This window comes from Pecten maximus, chromosome 5 (genome assembly GCF_902652985.1).
Source record: "Pecten maximus chromosome 5, xPecMax1.1, whole genome shotgun sequence".
Taxonomy (NCBI): Eukaryota; Metazoa; Mollusca; class Bivalvia; order Pectinida; family Pectinidae; genus Pecten; species Pecten maximus.
This window is the reverse complement of record NC_047019.1, coordinates 39,450,151-39,472,833: the sequence shown is the minus strand read 5'-3', so window position 1 is coordinate 39,472,833 and position 22,683 is coordinate 39,450,151. Positions and strand designations below refer to the sequence as shown.

Genomic DNA, 22,683 nt, shown 5'->3' with positions numbered 1-22,683 from the left:
TTTCTGTACGAAGGTTACTGTCTGTTTTCATAGAGCAGTTTGGATATTTTTTTGTTGGTTTTATTTGTATTCTTAGATAGTTTGATCTGTTTTCAGTCAGATGTGATACAGGTCCATGACAGCATCACGGGAGCTTTTATACTTCTAGTTGTAACTCGTAATGATGGTTTCATGTAGTGATCAATTCTCACTTACTTCTCAAATATTTCATAATCAGATCCAATCCATGAGGATTCGTGTGTGCATTAAGTTGTAACTATGATGATATAATGGTTGTTCATACTAGATGGAGAATAACAGGCCAACATTACAGTCACTTATGATAGAATCAACAACAATTTGGATAGATTGATGATTCACTCCAAACCAATAACTTTATCCTAACAAATGGTTCAGTTTTAAAACTAGAGCCAGAAAACCAGAATTGTATCGTGTGAGATTTCTGTACAAAATTTGTATTCAGTTCATTACATAGCAATGAATGAAGTGTCAAAATTTCAGAGTTGGATATGATGATAATTGATAAGACATGAGATGTGTGGATATAGCAAAATGTTGGGTTTTTGGGACGTGACAATAAGTATCATAATATTTGGTTTGTGGGACGTAACAATAAGTGATAAAACCTAGGGGTTTGTGGAATGCGACAATAAGTGATAAAACCTAGGGGTTTGTGGGACATGACAATAAGTGATAAAACTTAGGGGTTTGTGGGACATGACAATAAGTGATAAAACCTAGGGGTTTGTGGGATGTGACAATAAGTGATAAAACCTAGGGGTTTGCGGGACCTAACAATAAGTGATAAAACCTTGGAGGGGGGGGGGGGGGGGGGGGGGGGGACGTGACAATAAGTGATAAAACCTAGGGGTTTGTGATAAAACCTAGGGGTTTGTGGGACGTAACAATAAGTGATAAAACCTAGGGGTTTGTGGGACGTAACAATAAGTGATAAAACCTAGGGGTTTGTGGGACGTGACAATAAGTGATAAAACCTTGGGGTTTGTGGGACGTGACAATAAGTGATAAAACCTTGGGGTTTGTGGGACATGACAATAAGTGATAAAACCTAGGGATTTGTAGGATGTGACAATAAGTGATAAAACCTAGGGGTTTGTGGGACATGACAATAAGTGATAAAACCTAGGGGTTTGTGGGACATGACAATAAGTGATAAAACCTTGAGGTTTGTGGGACGTGACAATAAGTGATTAAACCTGGGGTTTGTGGGACATGTACTGTATAACAAACTGTATAATTTCTTATCTCAGTTTGGCTAGCTTTCATAGGTATGTATTTATGGGGCTATCAGTTCCCTAAACATTGTATTTACCTTTCGGTTACCTGAGTAAACACCTGTCGGAACAGGTAAGATGGCCATTAAGGTCAAAGGTTCAAGGCTGCAGGTGGCATTGTCTTAGGGCCTGCAAGTGTATATTGCTGAATGTTGCTAATTACACGTAGTTCCTGGAATCTATAAGTAGAGAGTGAACAGATCTGGTAAGTTTAGGCTTATACCTCTCTAACTCACTAGAGAGGGGGGGGGGGATATAACGTGTCATCCACTTCCTCTATAGCAATCGTAGTCTCTGTGATTCTCTGTAATTTAAGGGCCTAAGAAAAGGATATTGTCAATATACTCATACAAAATGAATCAACATAAATGAAAATACTGATATGTTACTAAAATTAGTCTGTTGATGACGTCCATTATTTATATTAATACGTATCGCTGTAAATGATGTATGGATTGGAGGTTAGCTCAGTAATTAAGACATTATTGATGTCATTCCTTTTCCTGTAATCTGTATATTTTGTATCATGGTTGGAAATAATGTGAGGTTGTCGTGACTATCAGTTTAAACTGTTTCCTCACACTCGCTGTGGGAGTACCTGTATATAATACTCAGTAGGTAGTCCGTCCTCACACTCGTCCTCACACTCGCTGTGGGAGTACCTGTATATAATACTCAGTAGGTAGTCCGTCCTCACACTCGCTGTGGGAGTACCTGTATATAATACTCAGTAGGTAGTCCGTCCTCACACTCGCTGTGGGAGTACCTGTATATAATACTCAGTAGGTAGTCCGTCCTCACACTCGCTGTGGGAGTACCTGTATATAATACTCAGTAGGTAGTCCGTCCTCACACTCGCTGTGGGAGTACCTGTATATAATACTCAGTAGGTAGTCCGTCCTCACACTCGCTGTGGGAGTACCTGTATATAATACTCAGTAGGTAGTCCGTCCTCACACTCGCTGTGGGAGTACCTGTATATAATACTCAGTAGGTAGTCCGTCCTCACACTCGCTGTGGGAGTACGTGTATATAATACTCAGTAGGTAGTCCGTCCTCACACTCGCTGTGGGAGTACGTGTATATAATACTCAGTAGGTAGTCCGTCCTCACACTCGCTGTGGGAGTACCTGTATATAATACTCAGTAGGTAGTCCGTCCTCACACTCGCTGTGGGAGTACGTGTATATAATACTCAGTAGGTAGTCCGTCATACATACTAAATCATGGCTCACAAAACAGTGTCATATCACAATCATTGAACTCTTGATTCCACCATGATAAGATCGGTGCCGGCAAAATTCACAAAGCATCATTTATATAAGTGTTAAGAGTATATATAAAATCTTTTATATTAGTGTTAAAAGTATATATAGGATATTTTATATCAGTGTTAAGAGTGTGGCTTGATTTTGGCCATCACGTTTTAGCACATCTACGGGATGTCTTTTTCAAAGCTGTTACATCACTAATGTTTCTCTCTGTGCGTGGAAATGGATGTTATTTATAATTTGCCTGTTTTCATGTAAAGAAATTACACAAGCTGTCATGGTGGTTTGTACTGAGACAAATGATGTTCCATATTGATGTATAAAACATTCAGAAGACCTAAATTTGATACAGGAACTTGTACATTGCCTTTTCAAAGAGATGGAGGGATGTGATCTGATTGATAAGATTTATGGACCTCGGCATTAGATCTAGCCTAGATGTTGGATTTTGTTATCAGACATAATTTCAGGATAAGTAACCTTTACATCTGTACCTTGTATATTCACAGAAATATGAGTCTATAGAGGTTTGCCAGAAAAGTGTGTTCCAGCTAGATCTACAGAAAAACGAATGTGATACAGAGTTTGGGTTCGCAGTAGAGGCAGAGTTAGCAGAAGACATAGAGCGTGACGACGAACTCCGCTTATATGTCAGCAACGTCCTACAGAACGGCATCGCTCACCGTACAGGTAGGCTGCTTTTCTTAGATTGCTTTGATTGTGCCTGTACATGTAGGGATCACTCTCTCATCTAGCTGTACATGTAGGGATCACTCTCTCATCTAGCTGTACATGTAGGGATCACTCTCATCTAGCTGTACATGTAGGGATCACTCTCTCATCTAGCCGTACATGTAGGGATCACTCTCTCATCTACCTGTACATGTAGGGATCACTATCTCATCTAGCTGTACATGTAGGGATCACTCTCTCATCTACCTGTACATGTAGGGATCACTCTCTCATCTAGCTGTACATGTAGGGATCACTCTCTCATCTACCTGTACATGTAGGGATCACTCTCTCATCTAGCTGTACATGTAGGGATCACTCTCTCATCTAGCTGTACATGTAGGGATCACTCTCATCTACCTGTACATGTAGAGATCACTATCTCATCTACCTGTACATGTAGGGATCACTCTCTCATCTAGCTGTACATGTAGGGATCACTCTCTCATCTATCTGTACATGTAGGGATCACTCTCTCATCTAGCTGTACATGTAGGGATCATTCTCTCATCTAAATGAACATCTGTACATGTAGGGTTCTCTCTCACAGAGGAACATCTGTACATGTAGGGTTCTCTATCAATTAGGAACATATGTACATGTAGGGTTCTCTCTCAATTAGGAACATCTGTACATGTAGGGTTCTCTCTCAATTAGGAACATCTGTACATGTAGGGTTCTCTCTCACATAGGAACATCTGTACATGTAGGGTTCTCTCTCACATAGGAACATATGTACATGTAGGGTTCTCTATCAATTAGGAACATCTGTACATGTAGGGTTCTCTATCAGTTAGGAACATATGTACATGTAGGGTTCTCTATCAATTAGGAACATCTGTACATGTAGGGTTCTCTATCAATTAGGAACATCTGTACATGTAGGGTTCTCTCTCAATTAGGAACATCTGTACAGGGTTCTCTATCAATTAGGAACATCTGTACACGTTGGATTCTCTCTCAATTAGGAACGTCTAGCTATACATGTTAGGTTCCTACAGGGATAACCATTTGTTAATGTAACCTTTTAGAGCTGTCTCTTTATCTATAAATGAACTTAGGCTTTCAGATTTGTTTAGTATAAGGATTTGTTTAGTATAAGGAATTTGATTTAGGAAGTCTCCTTTGGAGATAAGTAATATCATTACCATGAACAATTTTTTTTTGGCACAAATGTTTAAATTCATTTAAACTTGACATGATCTAATTTGTGGAAGACTTCTTTAGAATAATACAGTTATCTGAGTCTATTATGTGTTTCCCTGCTTTTCCTTTTTTTCTTTAAATGTATGTTATGGTTTGTTATTTGAGTACTTTCATGTAAGGATAATTCCCATGACAGATGAGATTCGGGGGAAACTACAGTCTTTACTTCCAAAAGATTCTATTGAGAAATTATCTTCATTTTCTGCACTGCACATTTCCTGATCAAGGACTTTGGTCGAGTGAATATTTAGTATTTAGTATAAAATTATTTTAAATTATACATACCCGGTATATATTTTACTTGCATGATTTTTGTGTCGCCTAGAATGGTTGTCGAAAGGTGGAACATAGGCGTTGGCTTTCAGATGGGGGTGCCAGCAATGTTAATGTTTTGTGATTACAGTAGTAGAGATTGCTACATTTAAAATATTTTCATGGATTTCTGCATTTTTGGGGTAAAAATCTCAAATTCTGGACTTTGGGGAAAAAATCAACATTAAGGTTTAGCGTTTTAGACTGTTTCTGACAAACTATAAAAGCTAGAGCAACCAAACTTGGGTTATAGGTGTATCATGGGATGTATAGCTGAATGCATTACACTCTTTACTAGCATTTCTATGGCTTTTGTATTTATTGAGTAAAAACCTCAAATAATTTGAGGTTTTTAACCAAAAAAATACAAAATTTGAAGTTTCTGGACTTTGAAGAAAATCAATAAATTTCATGAGTCTCTTCAAATACATCCTTGAGTACCCATGTAACATGCGGGACAGGCAACACCTATGATTATGGGTAATTCTTGCTCATGTTTATTTTTGTCATTGGTTTTTTCCTGACAGTACGACAATATTGAGTCACACCCTCGTTAATGTTACAGGTCTAATTATCGGTGATGAGATACTGGTCATCAACGGTAAGATTGTGTCGGAGCTGGACATGGTGTATATAGAAGCCATGTTGCATGAGTCTATGTCCCTGTGTTTGACTGTGCGGTCACTTCGCACACAGCCACCCCCTACCTCTGTCGCCGTGGACCCCGCAGACATCAACCGGATGGTGTGTCCTCCTCCACCCAGTCAGTCACGCATCAGTGAGAAAAGTCTGGGAAAACTAACGGTGCCTGCACCTGTAGGTAAGGACAAAATCTCTTGAGATTTGTGGTCTAATTATAGAATTAGATGGAAATCTCTCTACACCTGTCCCTGAACACTTACCACTGTATTAGAGAGACTATAAAAACTAGGATTCAGATATGTTACAAATTATACCAACTATACTGTATCTCACTTAGTTTTCATTGATAATAATTAGAAAAGTCAAAAGTTTCGTGTTTTGTTTCAGCTAATGGTGATCACAAAAATACAACATCACCGAAGCATGAGTCAATGCCAAACTTGTCACCAACCCAGATTGATGCACTTCTAGAGGTGAGTTTATTTCCTGGGTTGAAATTCATTGTTCATTTAGTTCTCATTTTCAGTTTTGATATAAATTGCTCCTTTTCTGAACATATGTGTAAATCATAGGTACTGATACACATGGATTTAATGGTTTGATGAGAGAAAAATCACACCAGGAAATCTGAGAAATATGAAAAGGGGAAAGCTAGCATACAAAGATTGGTGAAAGGTGAAGGTTTGTGGTGACTTTTGTAGCAGATGTTTTACAGGTGTTTTGTTCTGTCCACTCAGAGTGCTGACCAGGTAACGGCCATCTGTCGGACAGGAAGTGACAACACTATGGCTAACAATATGGACAGTGTCCATAACTACAAACCTCTGTCCGAGTCCCAGAAACTGCGTAAGGTCATCATGGAGCTGATAGAGACAGAGCGCGCCTATGTCAAGGTAAGGTAGATCTGTGTACGAGACAACACGATAATTAAAGCTATAGTTGGGAAGCCTTATACACAGATTACTATTTCCTGTCTCTAACTCTCTGACTCTGTCTAAGGTCTAGAACATCTGGAAATAATTTCCTTCTTTTGTCTGGTATACCATACAACACCTGTTTAGATATAATTGAGGGGAGGTAACTCTTGCTTAAATCATACAGGATTTGAACTTCCTGACGGAGCGCTATCTGGAGCCCCTCAAGCAGGAAACCTGCCTCACCTCTAATGAAATTGACCAGCTCTTTGGGAATATCCAGGAGATTGTGATTTTCCAGCGGCAGTTCCTCAAGAGTCTGGAGGAAGCCATGCAGTTGGAGGATGAGTTCTTCACTACAGAAGATCCAAAGAATTACAGGGTAATTATCTCCCCTAACACTCGGGTTCATCATTGCAGCATACTTATCATAGTGCTGATTTAATAATCTTTTAGTGTCTTTTTCAAAGAGTTGGGGGAATATGATCTAACTCAATAAAATTTATGGATGTTGAAAATGTACTGCAGCATTAAATGTAGACTTTTATTATCAGGCATAAATTTGAAGAATTTTATCATCAATAATCTTATCCAGAATATTTTCTTTTCCTAATTGTCAAGAGTATATACATTTGTAGCTATGCTTAGCCATATATAAAGACTTGTACATTTCAGGATTCACATAAAAAACATATGTCAACATGATATAAGTGAAAAATATTTATTGAAGTAAAACATGTTAAAAGCATCATATTTTATTTCTCGTATAATGCTAATGATATGCTTAATTTATCAATATCGTTGGCCTTGACCTTTAGTATAATCTATACATAACTGACCTTGACCTTGCTCCCTATTCCCTTTGCCATACAAGGACCTTGAACTACGGGTAGGTGGTGGTCACAATATAATGTTGTAATATGGTAGACTGTTCTCTTTTCCTCCCTAGGTAGCTCGGTGTTCTCTTTTCCTCCCCCTGCTGTTCTTTGTATTTGTACACCCAGAAATGCCTTCTATGTATATCCTAAAATTTCATTTTATTGTTGTTTATTTTTAATGTGTATTTATATATTTCTGTAAGTTTGGATTCATACTCTTCTCTGTGCTTTTCTGCCACCCTGTGTTTCCTACATTATATTTATATATTTGATTACAATTTTCTCAGTATTTACTTATATTTACAGAGTTCACTTAATTCCAATTTTCTATATATATACTGAATTTAACTATCTCCCTGCCTGCAAAACTATCTATTAAGTTTATAATGCTATAACTTTCCAATATTTTAGAATTGTGTACAATGGCTTATTTTACCCACATCACTAACATGCTCTATATATATTTATCCTTGGATGTAAGGGAGTATTATACCTACACTTTAAACTATAAATCTCACACTTCTTTTCATATTTTATTTTTACGTTGGCTAATGGTTTAGAGAATAAGGGTGTTGTTATAAACTTGTTAAATGTTTTTGTCTTACAGCGAGTATTATTTTCTCTGGGCGGATCGTTCCTCTTCTATGCCAATCACTTCAAAGTCTACAGTTCATTTTGTGCCAGTCATACTCGATCTCAAAAAATTCTCAATCCAGGTAAACATGGTAATAAAATATTTTAAAGTTAATAGGTAATGAAACATTATAACATTCAAATAATTCAAGCTCCTGTCGTGTCCGCCACACAATAATTTCTAATGTTGTTTAAAAATCATATATCAATTTATAACTGAACAATTTTGTATTTTCCCCAAATGCTTCAGATAATGGCTTTCTATTGTATGTTATATAATAACAAAAAATCCTAGATGTGTCTAAAACATTGAAGGAGCTGGGAAGTCTAGGAAAGGCTTAGATCATTAATTATAAGATTGTTGGTATTCCAATCATTCTATAATTCTCATCCTGAGCTGATTCGTTGACAGATGCCAATGAAGCACTGAGGAAGTTCCTCCATGTGAGGAATCCCAAACAACAGCACTCATCAACACTGGAGTCGTACCTGATCAAACCAATACAGCGAATACTGCGATACCCTCTCCTCCTACAACAACTCTGTAACCTTACAGACGCAGACACCGACGAACATTATCACTTATCAGGTACGTAACCTTACAGACACAGACAACGACGAACATTATCACCTATCAGGTGCGTAACCTTACAGACGCAGACACCGACAAACATTATCACCTATCAGGTACGTAACCTTACAGACGCAGACACCGACGAACATTATCACTTATCAGGTACGTAACCTTACAGACGCAGACACCGACGAACATTATCACTTATCAGGTACGTAACCTTACAGATGCAGACACCGACGAACATTATCACTTATCAGGTACGTAACCTTACAGACGCAGACACCGACGAACATTATCACTTATCAGGTACGTAACCTTACAGACGCAGACACCGACGAACATTATCACCTATCAGGTACGTAACCTTACAGACGCAGACACCGACGAACATTATCACCTATCAGGTACGTAACCTTACAGACGCAGACACCGACGAACATTATCACCTATCAGGTACGTAACCTTACAGACGCAGACACCGACGAACATTATCACCTATCAGGTACGTAACCTTACAGACGCAGACACCGACGAACATTATCACCTATCAGGTACGTAACCTTACAGACGCAGACACCGACGAACATTATCACCTATCAGGTACGTAACCTTACAGACGCAGACACCGACGAACATTATCACCTATCAGGTACGTAACCTTACAGACGCAGACACCGACAAACATTATCACCTATCAGGTACGTAACCTTACAGAGGCTTATCACTTATCAGGTAAGTCATCTGGTACATGGACAAACATACAACATGTCAGGTCTTACTAGAAATATTATGTAAAATCATGGACAAACATATCTCAGATACCTGTTCTAGAAATATCTTTATCCTTAAGATTATAGTGGGACGATTCATAAACAAGCAATGTTTTAATGCTCTGAATCAAGTCATTTACAGAAAAAGAAATCATGGAAAAGCATGTTTTTATGATAATTGATAAAAAACTGAAAATAGAGTTTGTAGGATAATAACTGGTACATTGTTTACAGAGGCCCTGAAGGGTATGGAGGCTGTAGCAGAACATATCAATGAAATGCAGAAAATTTACGAGGAATATGGTGCTGTGTTTGATGAGCTTTCCCGCATGTTCAGAGACCTTTACCCTCATAAAAAGGTAAATGGAACCAGGCCTCTCATATCCATTACTCTTCCATCTACTTTCCCCTCCCTGTATAAAAAAAGGTAAATGGAACCAGGCCTCTCATATCCATTACTCTTCCATCTACTACAAATCTATTTAAATAAGATCTAATATTTTTAGAGATTTTCTAACCTGATGCCATAACACATTGTCCATCATGTACTTTAAAACACTGGTCAGAATGACTGAAGTGATTTAGAGTAAATCTGGTCGAGAGAAGATTTTGGCAGGAGAAATTCATCATGTGTATATATCAACATACTTCAGAATAGGTGAATGGGTTTTAACTGTAATTGGTGGGGAGTAATCTTTAGACAAAGGGGGTACACATGTAGATGAAGTTTGGACCCATAACTTCCAACAGTCTCTGACAAGGTTCATTCATGTTGTAAGTTATTCTAACCAATGTAGACAGTGTATTTTAAAGGGAAATAACTCTAATTCCAGGCAGTGGAGCTGAGTGTTGGAGAGCTGCAGATGTATGGTACAGTGGAATGGTGCAATATCTGTGATAGTCTGGGCAAGATAAAGAAAGGCCTAGATCTAGAGAATATCATCTTTGTCTTCAAATCTGCCGTAGTGTTCCTGTGTCGAGAGAAAGTCAAGAAAAAGAAGGGAAAGGTAACTAGATACTGTCCAAGACAGGCTCATGTTCAGTAATACCATTGGAAAGGTAGAAGGTGTTCTCAAGTTATTTCTAAATTTGGCAAATGAAGATATTACAAGATACATACCTCCAATCAACAATATCTTGGCATTCACTTTAACATAATTAAATGTCGATGGTAATCTGAGTTATCTTGTCCTACTATCAATGCCAAATGGATAACAGAAAAGGTGACACTTCCATGATTTACGGTAAACATCCGAACAGAAAAAACTGTATTTGTACTGGAGGGACAGAAGTATTGTCTGTAAAAAATACACATTGTTAAAATTTTAATATGGTTATCTAAAGTTCTATTTTTACTCCTCGTAGAACCAGGCAAACAAAGGCACGCCAGAGACACACGAGTGTGTGGAGCGTTTCCGGACACTTATACCGGTTACTGAGGTACAAGTCCAGGGAGGAAAGGTCAGCGATATGGACAAGCACTATTGGTGGGAGCTGGTCCACTCACGGTCAGACAAGGAGGGACGGCCAGAGAGGGTCTACCAATTCTGTAACAGGTTTGTTACTAATAGATACTAACTTTACTTCATTGTTTATACAGAGGAATCATACACCAAATCTTACCTATCTAACAGTGTAAGCTCTTAGAATGACTGTAAGAGATGGTTATCAAGTTGAAATCTAATTCAAAAGCTGAATTAATGGTTACTTCGATTAAAACTTGACAATTATATTGATATTTAAGAGTTTATATCTATAAAGATCTTCTAATCTACATTAACTGTGGGTGTCTGTCTACACAAGGCAGATAACTCTTGTAACTTTTTTGTGTTGAAGCTTATTAGAAAATATTTTTCTTAATAAATGTAGATTTTCCACAGACTTTCCAGGACATGTTTTAAATACCAAAAATGTGTGTTTTTATTAATTGAAATGATAAGGCTAAATGTTCAAAAGTTCACTGTCAGTAACATGCAGTTGCTTTTAAGTCTAGTGGTCTAGATCATAAATTACTATAAGTTCATACGATATATTCTTCCACATCCCATATCCTTTTGTGCTTTGACATAAATGGTAGGGATTAGAATGAGGGTGAAAGTACTATTAATCCTGTTGATTGTTTCCATGAATTTCCAGTGTAACATATAGTACTGTTTCTTCCTCCTCAGTTCGACAGAGGCCAAATCAGACTTTATGAAGATAATTCGTCAAACAATACGGGAAAGTGTAAGGAAGATGACGCTGCCACAGGGAGGCAATGGAAAGACCAGCAAGAACTACATTCCATATGGTGGTAAACGTCTTGAGGGGCTGGTCGGGAGCAATGTACGCACACTAAGGAAAAAACAGGCCAACAAGATCCTGGACGGTGAGAGACATTCTATGGAATTGGATGGGAAAGTGAACTTGCTAGAAGGTGATTCTTTTAGGACTCGCAGTAAGACAGTAGGCGATTTAAATGTTGATGATCTGGACAATGAATCGCAGGCTGAAACTTACGTTGCATGCTCCGAGCCGCAAATCTCGGCAGACTCCAAGAGCTCTTGTTCTTCTAATTCTAATCTCAGCACATCTAGTCGTAACAGTGGTTCAGCCAAGCTGACCTTCGCCAGTGCTAACCCGGTCACTCACTCGTCAAGCAGTATCAGCTGTGACGATGGTGGCTCCCCTGTATGGAAACCTAGACATGAAACTATTTATGGACCCAAATTGTCTCCCCCTAGTTCTTCTGTTAGCAGTAAGGTGAAGAGTTACAACAAACATATACAAAGTGACAAGGCTTCGTCAGATATTCTGTTTAAAGTGATACAAACACTGTGGTTCTCAAACAGACATCTTTTAGTGGGTTTAAAGATACTGAGTGCTGACACAGACTGTCAGTGTGACTCTCCATGGTTAAAGTTCCTGTGTCAATTATTCAACTACTAGTTCAACTACACTACCATAAAACTGAGTAATTTTTTATAAAATGTTTGTAAGATTTAGAATAAATACCAGTGAATGTCTCATATATACAAGGATACTTCCGGATGTGCATTTATGATTAGTGTGCAATGCTCAAGATACTGTATTTATACAAGATGTAGGTTTTATTGGTGATATGGGCGGAGTCTGTGATGATATCTGTGTAAAGGATGCAGACATGTTTACCAACTGAGAAAATCTCTACTTATCCAATATAAGCCTGACAGTAATTGGCTAAGCCTATTGTCTTGTAAGCCTAACAGTGATTGGTTAAGCATGTTGCAAGCCTTGCAGTGATTAGTTAAGCCTGTTGTAAGCCTTGCCATGATTGGGTGAGCCTATTGTAAGCCTTGTAGTGATAGGCCTGTTTACCTCAGCCTGGAGTTGGTGGTATATCTACCAAAAACAACTCCTTTGTATAAACCAGTACTATCAACCTATATTCTAATCTATTTTAAATGATTGTTACACAGTTTTCTTAATATGCAGAAAAAATGATATTTAAAACAAATTTGAGATTATATTAACTCTTAAGCTTATACATAACCTAGAAAGTTTCGCAGAGCACAAGATAATTCTTTAAACATAAAAAGCTGACAGAGTGTATAGGGGTATATTTGTATCTAGTACTATTGTACTCTTGTATAAACTGGATTTTAAATGTTATGCAAATGAAGTCACTCGGATGTGTTGTATTTTAATCTTTTATTGTAAGATGTCCCCAATGATGATATGATAAGAACTTGGCATTGACTATGACAGAATTTCACCAGAATGATGCAGACATTATATACTTTAAGATGATATAGCTATTGTAATAAAATGCTCTGTGATGTCAACCCACCAAAATAACTTTCATATCAAAAAACTACTTTTAATAATAAATATTGTAATTGGTACATCCCTCTCCCAATCCTACTCATGTCGACCATAACCGAGTCGTCTCCCCTTGATAGTCTATTTTAGGACTTTGTGGATGGGGCGGTATCCATGATCAAGCTCCGATATACCATATTGGGCCAACATGGTTAATGTGTTCAGGCTGTACTCTGTATAATAGTCATGCTAAACGTTGATGTATATGTGTGCTGTACATCCCGCTGTAACCATCCTTGTGAGTCCGACACTTGTATAATACTAGTCAGTCCTGACACAGGGACATATGTTGTTATGCGTTGATATGTCATTACATGTACCTGACTGTTCTAATTGCCCATTTCAGTGTCTAGTAGGACATGTGAGGAGAACCAAGAGGTAATTTAGCACTTGTATCAAACTTAGCTTCTCATAAAACATCCTAGCGAATCGTGGTAGATATTGTACCTATACAAACTTGCATCTTGTGTTTTGATTGTGGCTGTATATGTACATATATACCAATGACACCTACCTGGGCAGGTGTTTGGTCCCCTGGGGATCGCTATTGATACTCATCCTCCCTGTGTTTTTGGTTTATTTGGACCCTGTAGAAACTTTGATGGTGCTGGAACTTTGTGATGATGCAGGTGTCTTGCATGATAGTGCTATTTCACTGGTTTGAGTTGTCACTATGACGTATTTTAAGTCATGTATTATGTGAAGATGTACATTTTTGTCAAATTATTTGAATCTCTATATGTTCAGAATTTTCAGCTTTCTTAAGGATATTATGGTAAAAACCTTAGTATTGAAAAAGACACTCAAGTTGAAGAAGAAATACATTTGTGGTGATGATTTTTTAAATTATCAATATGTTAAATCTCAATTATCAAGTGGGGTTTTTTTTTAATTCAGAAGAATAAACATTTGATTTTTTTCAAACATGTTAATGAATATTTTAACCATTTTTTTATCATTTTAAATATTGATACCGGCAAATATCTAAAACTTGAAATAATTTCCATTTGAATGTCTTCTTCATTTCAAAGGTCGTATGTGATTGAGAATATTATAAGTGTACAATATACATGGTGTGAAGTACTGAGCCATTCTTGTATCCCATGTCTTATTTGCTCATTTCCTTTTCAGCATTGCATGCCTAGGCCCGTAGGGGCGATGGGAGAGTGTAGTAGATTAGTGTGGTAAAGAGTGGGATCTATGGTGGGGTCAAGCATGGTTAATGGGATGTCGGATGGAAATTAATTCTTAAACTTTTAATATTATTGTTTAACTTTCAGTCAATTTAAAAATTATTTCCTGATAAAACTCAATTTTTTAACTTAAGTTATGATTGAAAAAAAAAATCTCATTTTACCATCATTTTGATTTTGATTATTAATGAATGTCTGGCTCTGATAAGTTAATACAGAATATTTTTAATTGTATTTTTTAAAATTACACAATGATAGATAAAGAAATATTACCTTTCTAATATTCTAATGTAATTAAAGTTATCTCCCCTTAGGTATGAACATTCAGATATATAATCAGAGTGATTTCCCTTGGAGTATAAACTTTTCTACCCATAAGTGTGAAAAACTGCCACATACACATACCATAAATATTTAAGGCACTTTGTATCAAAAAGATTTAATTGCTTTTTATGGAACAAAGAAATCTTCATCAATTAGACGGATATCAGATATCTAGTTTATTCAATGTCTTCAGTTCAGTTTATAACATAGTCTGTTTGACTAAGTATCCAGTGTTTGAATTAGAATGAAGATGACAAGTGAGTGGATACCGATGAGAGTGTGTGGTTCACTGTGGTCAGATCTGTAGATTGTATATTAGTAACTGCTTTACCTGGTATTTTTGTGTCGGTTCTTGTGCTGTCCGAGATATCTTTTTCTTTCTCGCATGTTCATACGTTAATGAATACAGCAATGCTGATATACCGATGTTCATGGGATACTGTGCAATCTTTAAATTTTTTATATCTGTATATAAAGTTGCAATGATCTAACCGGATGTGTTAGCCAGTTGTGTTGGTTATAAAATTGTATACCTTTTGTGTAAATAATCATTTTAGCAATGATATGTTTATCATATTTTAGAAAATATTGCATAATCCATCGAAACATTTAGTTTAGATATTCTATTTCAAACAGAAAACATATCATTGTTGATGATTGTCACGTAAGAATAGCTGGTTATTGTACACCTAAGAATAGCTGGTTATTGTACACCTAAGAGTTATTTTATTCTACGTAACTTATAGCTATGTTAGTTGGTCGTATGTTGACATATGACATATAAACAAATAAACGTTTAACAGAAAACCATGATTTCACTTTATATTACTGTAGGTTTGAGGTTAACTCACCTCATTTAGATAGAAGAGTTCTAATGAAAATGTAATCACCACATTGACTATGGATATAAGATTTCAGGGTCGTCTTCTAGTGCTATATTAACCAGAGAAAGTTTACAATTCAAAAATTCAGCTGTTTAGAAAATATCTTAAAATTAAAATCACAAATGCATTGACACATTTATATTATTAAATAAAATATAATGAATCTTTATTTTAGTGTACATATTTTTACTTTTTAAACAATTATTTCAATCATTGTGCTGTATGGCTATATATATAGGTTGCAGAATTTTACATCGCATACATGTATTACTCAAAATTAACAGATGAGGTTTTTTTTATTTTATCTTTATGTTAAGATCCGACCATATTAAAATCACCTGTCATAGCAACATCTACCATATTGTTGATTTAGTATTCATCAAGACAAAATAGGTATAGATAATTTTACTCTGACTATAGTAAGCTGAAACAGATAATTTTAATCTGACTATAGTACGCTGAAACAGATAATTTTACTCGGACTATGACTATGGTAAGCGGAAACAGATAATTCTACTCTGACAATGGCAAGCCAAGACAAATAATCTTTCTCTGAGCATAGTTTGTGGAAATAGATCATTTTAATCAGACTATGGTAAGCCACCAGTAGTTAAATAAAAAATTCTTTATGATGGACGACAAAACTTATAGGATGTCATAGACCTAAACAAATAAATGTTCCTTAGGAAAAGGCAACATGACATCGGAGAAATGGTGACATTACATCTAAGATGTTTACAAGTCTACATCAATAGTAAACTTCAGTATCAATGGTGACATTAAATTCTACATCAATAGTAAACTTCATTATCAATGGTGACATTACATCTAAGATGTTTACAAGTCTACATCAATAGTAAACTTCAGTATCAATGGTGACATTACATCTAAGATGTTTACAAGTCTACATCAATAGTAAACTTCAGTATCAATGGTGACATATTACATCTAAGATGTTTACAAGTCTACATCAATAGTTAACTTCATTATCAATGGTGACATTAAATTCTACATCAATAGTAAACTTCATTATTAATGGTGACATAACATCTAAGGTTTTAGCTAGTCTACCTTTAATTTACACTGCTATATTTAGACATTACCAGTTTGGTGTTTATGTGTCTATATCAATATTGCATGTCTTTTAGCAATGATGGCATAACATCTAGGATATTTACAAATCTACATCGATCTACATACTTTGATTTAATGTGACATTTTATCTCGGAAATCAACAAATCTATATCAATCTACACTCTTAAATCAGAAATTTGCATACGAGATGTTTCCAGCTTACCTCAAAATTAAACTCCTTTATCAATGGTGACATTACACCTCGAATATTAACAAGTCTGCACCAGTATTACATTTATCTTAATAAGGTCGCATTAAAAATCTAGGACAGGGCCTACATCAAAATATTATACTAGTTAATTTTAGGTGACTTTTAGGATTTGAGCCTACATCAATATAACATTAGTTAAATTTAAGTGACTTAGGATTTGAGCCTACATCCATATTATACTAGTTAATTTTAGGTGACTTTACATCTAGGATTTGAGCCTACATCAATATTATATTAGTTAATTTTAGGTGACTTGACATTTATTTTACATTCCTTAAAGGTTGCATCATTCTAGGATATGTACAAATGTAACATCTTACACTCAATAGTTAAACGTTATATCTTATATTGACGAGTCTGTATCTATTTTACACTACTTAGTCAAAGACTACACTACAATTAGGATGTTATCAAGTCTACATTTAATTTTCTACACTACAATTAGGATGTTATCAAGTCTACATTACAATTAGGATGTTATCAAGTCTACATTTAATTTTCTACATTATAATTAGGATGTTATTAAGTCTACATTTAATTTTCTACATTACCATTAGGATGGATGTTATCAAGTCTGCATTTAATTTTCTACAATACCATTAGGAGGTTATCAGTCTACATTACAATTAGGATGTTATCAAGTCTACATTTAATTTTCTACATTACAATTAGGATGTTATCAAGTCTACATTTAATTTTCTACATTACAGTTAGGATGTTATCAAGTCAACATTATAATTAGGATGTTATCAAGTCAACATTACAATTAGGATGTTATCAAGTCAACATTACAATTAGGATGTTATCAAGTCTACATTACAATTAGGATGTTATCAAGTCTACATTACAATTAGGATGTTATCAAGTCTACATTTAATTTTCTACATTACAATTAGGATGTTATCAAGTCTACATTACCATTAGGATGTTATCAAGTCTACATTTAATTTTCTACACTACAATTAGGATGTTATCAAGTCTACATTTAATTTTCTACATTACAGTTAGGATGTCATCAAGTCTACATTTAATTTTCTACACTAAAATTAGGATGGTATCAAGTCTACATTTAATTTTCTACATTACAATTAGGATGTTATCAAGTCTGCATTTAATTTTCTACATTACAATTAGGATGTTATCAAGTCTACATTACAATTAGGATGTTATCAAGTCTACATTTAATTTTCTACACTACAATTAGGATGTTATCAAGTCTACATTTAATTTTCTACACTACAATTAGGATGTTATCAAGTCTACATTACAGTTAGGATGTTATCAAGTCTACATTTAATTTTCTACACTACAATTAGGATGTTACCAAGTCAACATTACAATTAGGATGTTATCAAGTCTACATTACAATTAGGATGTTATCAAGTCTACATTTAATTTTCTACACTACAATTAGGATGTTACCAAGTCAACATTACAATTAGGATGTTATCAAGTCAACATTACAATTAGGATGTTATCAAGTCTACATTACAATTAGGATGTTATCAAGTCTACATTACAATTAGGATGTTATCAAGTCTACATTTAATTTTCTACATTACCATTAGGATGTTACCAAGTCAACATTACAATTAGGATGTTATCAAGTCTACATTTAATTTTCTACATTACAATTAGGATGCTACCAAGTCAACATTACAATTAGGATGTTACCAAGTCAACATTACAATTAGGATGTTATCAAGTCTACATTACAATTATGATGTTATCAAGTCTACATTTAATTTTCTACATTACAATTAGGATGTTATCAAGTCTACATTTAATTTTCTACATTACAATTAGGATGTTATCAAGTCTACATTACAATTAGGATGTCATCAAGTCTACATTTAATTTTCTACATTACAATTAGGATGTTATCAGTCTACATTATAATTAGGATGTTATCAAGTCTACATTACAATTAGGATGTTATCAAGTCTACATTTAATTTTCTACATTACAATTAGGATGTTATCAAGTCTACATTTAATTTTCTACATTACCATTAGGATGTCATCAAGTCTACATTTAATTTTCTACATTACAATTAGGATGTTATCAAGTCTACATTACAATTAGGATGTTATCAAGTCTACATTACAATTAGGATGTTATCAAGTCTACATTTAATTTTCTACATTACAATTAGGATGTTATCAAGTCTACATTTAATTTTCTACATTACAATTAGGATGTTATCAAGTCTACATTTAATTTTCTACACTACAATTAGGATGTTATCAAGTCTACATTTAATTTTCTACATTACAATTAGGATGTTATCAAGTCTACATTACAATTAGGATGTTATCAAGTCTACATTTAATTTTCTACACTACAATTAGGATGTTTTCAAGTCTACATTTAATTTTCTACACTACAATTAGGATGTTATCAAGTCTACACTACAATTAGGATGTTTTCAAGTCTACATTTAATTTTCTACACTACAATTAGGATGTTATCAAGTCTACATTACAATTAGGATGTTATCAAGTCTACATTACCATTAGGATGTTATCAAGTCTACATTTAATTTTCTACATTACAGTTAGGATGTTATCAAGTCTACATTTAATTTTCTACATTACAATTAGGATGTTATCAAGTCTACATTTAATTTTCTACATTACAATTAGGATGTTATCAAGTCTACATTTAATTTTCTACATTACAATTAGGATGTTATCAAGTCTACATTTAATTTTCTACATTACAATTAGGATGTTATCAGTCTACATTATAATTAGGATGTTATCAAGTCTGCATTACAATTAGGATGTTATCAAGTCTACATTTAATTTTCTACACTACAATTAGGATGTTATCAAGTCTACATTTAATTTTCTACATTACAGTTAGGATGTTATCAAGTCTACATTACAATTAGGATGTTATCAGTCTACATTACCATTAGGATGTTATCAGTCTACATTACCATTAGGATGTTATCAAGTCTACATTTAATTTCCTACACTACAATTAGGATGTTATCAAGTCTACATTTAATTTTCTACATTACAGTTAGGATGTTATCAAGTCTACATTACAATTAGGATGTTATCAGTCTACATTACCATTAGGATGTTATCAGTCTACATTACCATTAGGATGTTATCAAGTCTACACTACAATTAGGATGTTATCAAGTCTACATTTAATTTTCTACACTACAATTAGGATGTTATCAAGTCTACATTACAATTAGGATGTTATCAGTCTACATTACCATTAGGATGTTATCAAGTCTACATTACCATTAGGATGTTATCAAGTCTACATTACTATTAGGATGTTATCAAGTCTACATTTAATTTTCTACATTACAGTTAGGATGTTATCAAGTCTACATTTAATTTTCTACATTACCATTAGGATGTTATCAAGTCTACATTTAATTTTCTACATTATAATTAGGATGTTATCAGTCTACCTTACAATTAGGATGTTATCAAGTCTACATTACAATTAGGATGTTATCAAGTCTAAATTACAATTAGGATGTTATCAAGTCTACATTTAATTTTCTACATTACAATTAGGATGTTATCAAGTCTACATTTAATTTTCTACACTACAATTAGGATGTTATCAAGTCTACATTACAATTAGGATGTTATCAAGTCTACATTTAATTTTCTACATTACAGTTAGGATGTTATCAAGTCTACATTTAATTTTCTACATTACAATTAGGATGTTATCAAGTCTACATTTAATTTTCTACATTACCATTAGGATGTTATCAAGTCTACATTTAATTTTCTACACTACAATTAGGATGTTATCAAGTCTACATTTACTAGTAAAATAACATCTACAATGCCAACACCATCTAGAATGATTACATATGTATATTGATCTTTAGAGCTTAATTAAAGGTGTCATCACATAAAAGGATATTAAACGATGTCAACATCACACTCCTTCATTAAAGTGACATTACATCTAGGATGATAGAGAGCTAACATCAATTTTACGTCCTGATTAGCTCAACATTTCATTTAGAATATTTACCTGCATTAATATTAAACTATTAATTAGTGAGACTGTGTCAATTTTATACTCTTTATTAATTAGCTTGACAACAATACATCTGGGATGTAAGCTTACATCTATATAAACTAATTACAATGTAATTTAGCAAGCATACATCAATCTCACGCTCCTTAAATAGCTTTGACATTACATCTTGGATGTTAGCCTACATCTATATTAAACTATTTAAGCAAGCCTACATCAATCTTACACTTAATTAGCTGGACAAGACATTTAAGATGTTAGCCTTTGTATAAGTAAACATTGACACCTATAGTAAAGGTGTATCAGGGTGATACATGTATTACACTCCTCGTTAAAGGTACACGTGATGCATGGAGGCATAATCAGCATGGAAACACTATATCAGCCGGACTTCTGCACGCAGTGATGACTTATAACAGTCACTTATCCGCCAGCAGCATCCTTCGCCACTTTTAATTCCACAGCGGTTGTCTCCCCGGACACGTTATAGCATTCTCCCACACAAACTGTACAAACCCCTCACGAATCAGCAAGATAAGTCTTCGTGTTGTGCACAGATATTTTCTACAACAAACTATATTGGAATAAGATATTTAACTGACTTTTTATATTTCAATTTGTTATTTATATCATCGTCAAATCAGATTTTTTTTTTTTGCGATATTCCTGCCATAACATCATTATCTGTTTCTATTTTTCTCTTTTTCCCCATGTTGAACAGTTTTGGACACATCATTTTAATCTCAAGTAAAAGTTCACCAGACATTTTTTCTGCTATTGTTTACGAAGTCTCAAACCTGGATCTGTTATATTAGTATGACATTAAGAAAGTGAAATAAAACATTAAGGCCTAAATTTTCTGTGTGGAAGGTTCTTTCTCCTCTATGTGCATGTGGTAATGAGTTAGAGGTTATGGCATTTAAACACTAACATATATATGTTTGTATTTCTTTTATTTCTTGTCAAAATGATTAAATGTAACGAAAACAATGCAAGAGTTGCTATCATGTTATAATTCTGAGATACATGTATCCTGGTGTGTTTATACTCGTTTACGTGTATCCTGGTGTGTTTATACTCGTATACATGTATCCTGGTATGTTTATACTCGTATACATGTATCCTGGTGTGTTTATACTCGTATACATGTATCCTGGTGTGTTTATACTCGTAGACGTGTATCCTGGTGTGTTTATACTCGTTAACGTGTATCCTGGTGTGTTTATACTCGTATACATGTATCCTGGTATGTTTATACTCGTATACATGTATCCTGGCATGTTTATACTCGTATACATGTATCCTGGCATGTTTATACTCGTATACATGTATCCTGGTATGTTTATACTCGTATACATGTATCCTGGTGTGTTAATACTCGTATACATGTGTCCTGGTGTGTTTATACTCGTATACATGTATCCTGGTGTGTTTATACTCGTATACATGTGTCCTGGTGTGTTAATACTCGTATACATGTATCCTGGTGTGTTTATACTCGTATACGTGTATCCTGGTGTGTTTATACTCGTATACATGTATCCTGGTATGTTTATACTCGTATACGTGTATCCTGGTGTGTTTATACTCGTATACATGTATCCTGGTGTGTTTATACTCGTATACATGTATCCTGGTGTGTTAATACTCGTATACATGTATCCTGGTGTGTTTATACTCGTATACATGTATCCTGGTGTGTTAATACTGGTATACATGTATCCTGGTATGTTTATACTCGTATACATGTATCCTGGTATGTTTATACTCGTATACATGTATCCTGGTATGTTTATACTCGTATACATGTATCCTGGTATGTTTATACTCGTATACAT

At 34.7% G+C, this 22,683-nt stretch overlaps 1 protein-coding gene across 13 annotated transcripts in view; it reads left to right on the top strand.

Annotated features, from left to right (window-relative positions):
- LOC117328000 overlaps positions 1-22,683 on the top strand; it is a 199,750-nt gene that overhangs the window by 173,385 nt on the left and 3,682 nt on the right. For 4 of the 13 annotated variants that reach the window (XM_033885296.1, XM_033885294.1, XM_033885299.1 and 1 more), the window contains 12 exons: positions 3,076-3,256; positions 5,382-5,636; positions 5,846-5,931; positions 6,196-6,351; positions 6,560-6,754; positions 7,247-7,261; positions 7,858-7,975; positions 8,296-8,472; positions 9,465-9,589; positions 10,064-10,237; positions 10,596-10,786; positions 11,399-15,640. In XM_033885296.1, the coding sequence (XP_033741187.1) occupies positions 3,076-3,256; positions 5,382-5,636; positions 5,846-5,931; positions 6,196-6,351; positions 6,560-6,754; positions 7,247-7,261; positions 7,858-7,975; positions 8,296-8,472; positions 9,465-9,589; positions 10,064-10,237; positions 10,596-10,786; positions 11,399-12,158 (2,433 nt within the window). In that variant the 3' untranslated portion in view covers positions 12,159-15,640. Of the gene's footprint in view, positions 1-3,075; positions 3,257-5,381; positions 5,637-5,845; positions 5,932-6,195; positions 6,352-6,559; positions 6,755-7,246; positions 7,262-7,857; positions 7,976-8,295; positions 8,473-9,464; positions 9,590-10,063; positions 10,238-10,595; positions 10,787-11,398; positions 15,641-21,182; positions 21,703-22,683 lie in introns of those variants that run through there. The other 9 variants (XM_033885298.1, XM_033885306.1, XM_033885305.1 and 6 more) reach the window with 8 other exon arrangements.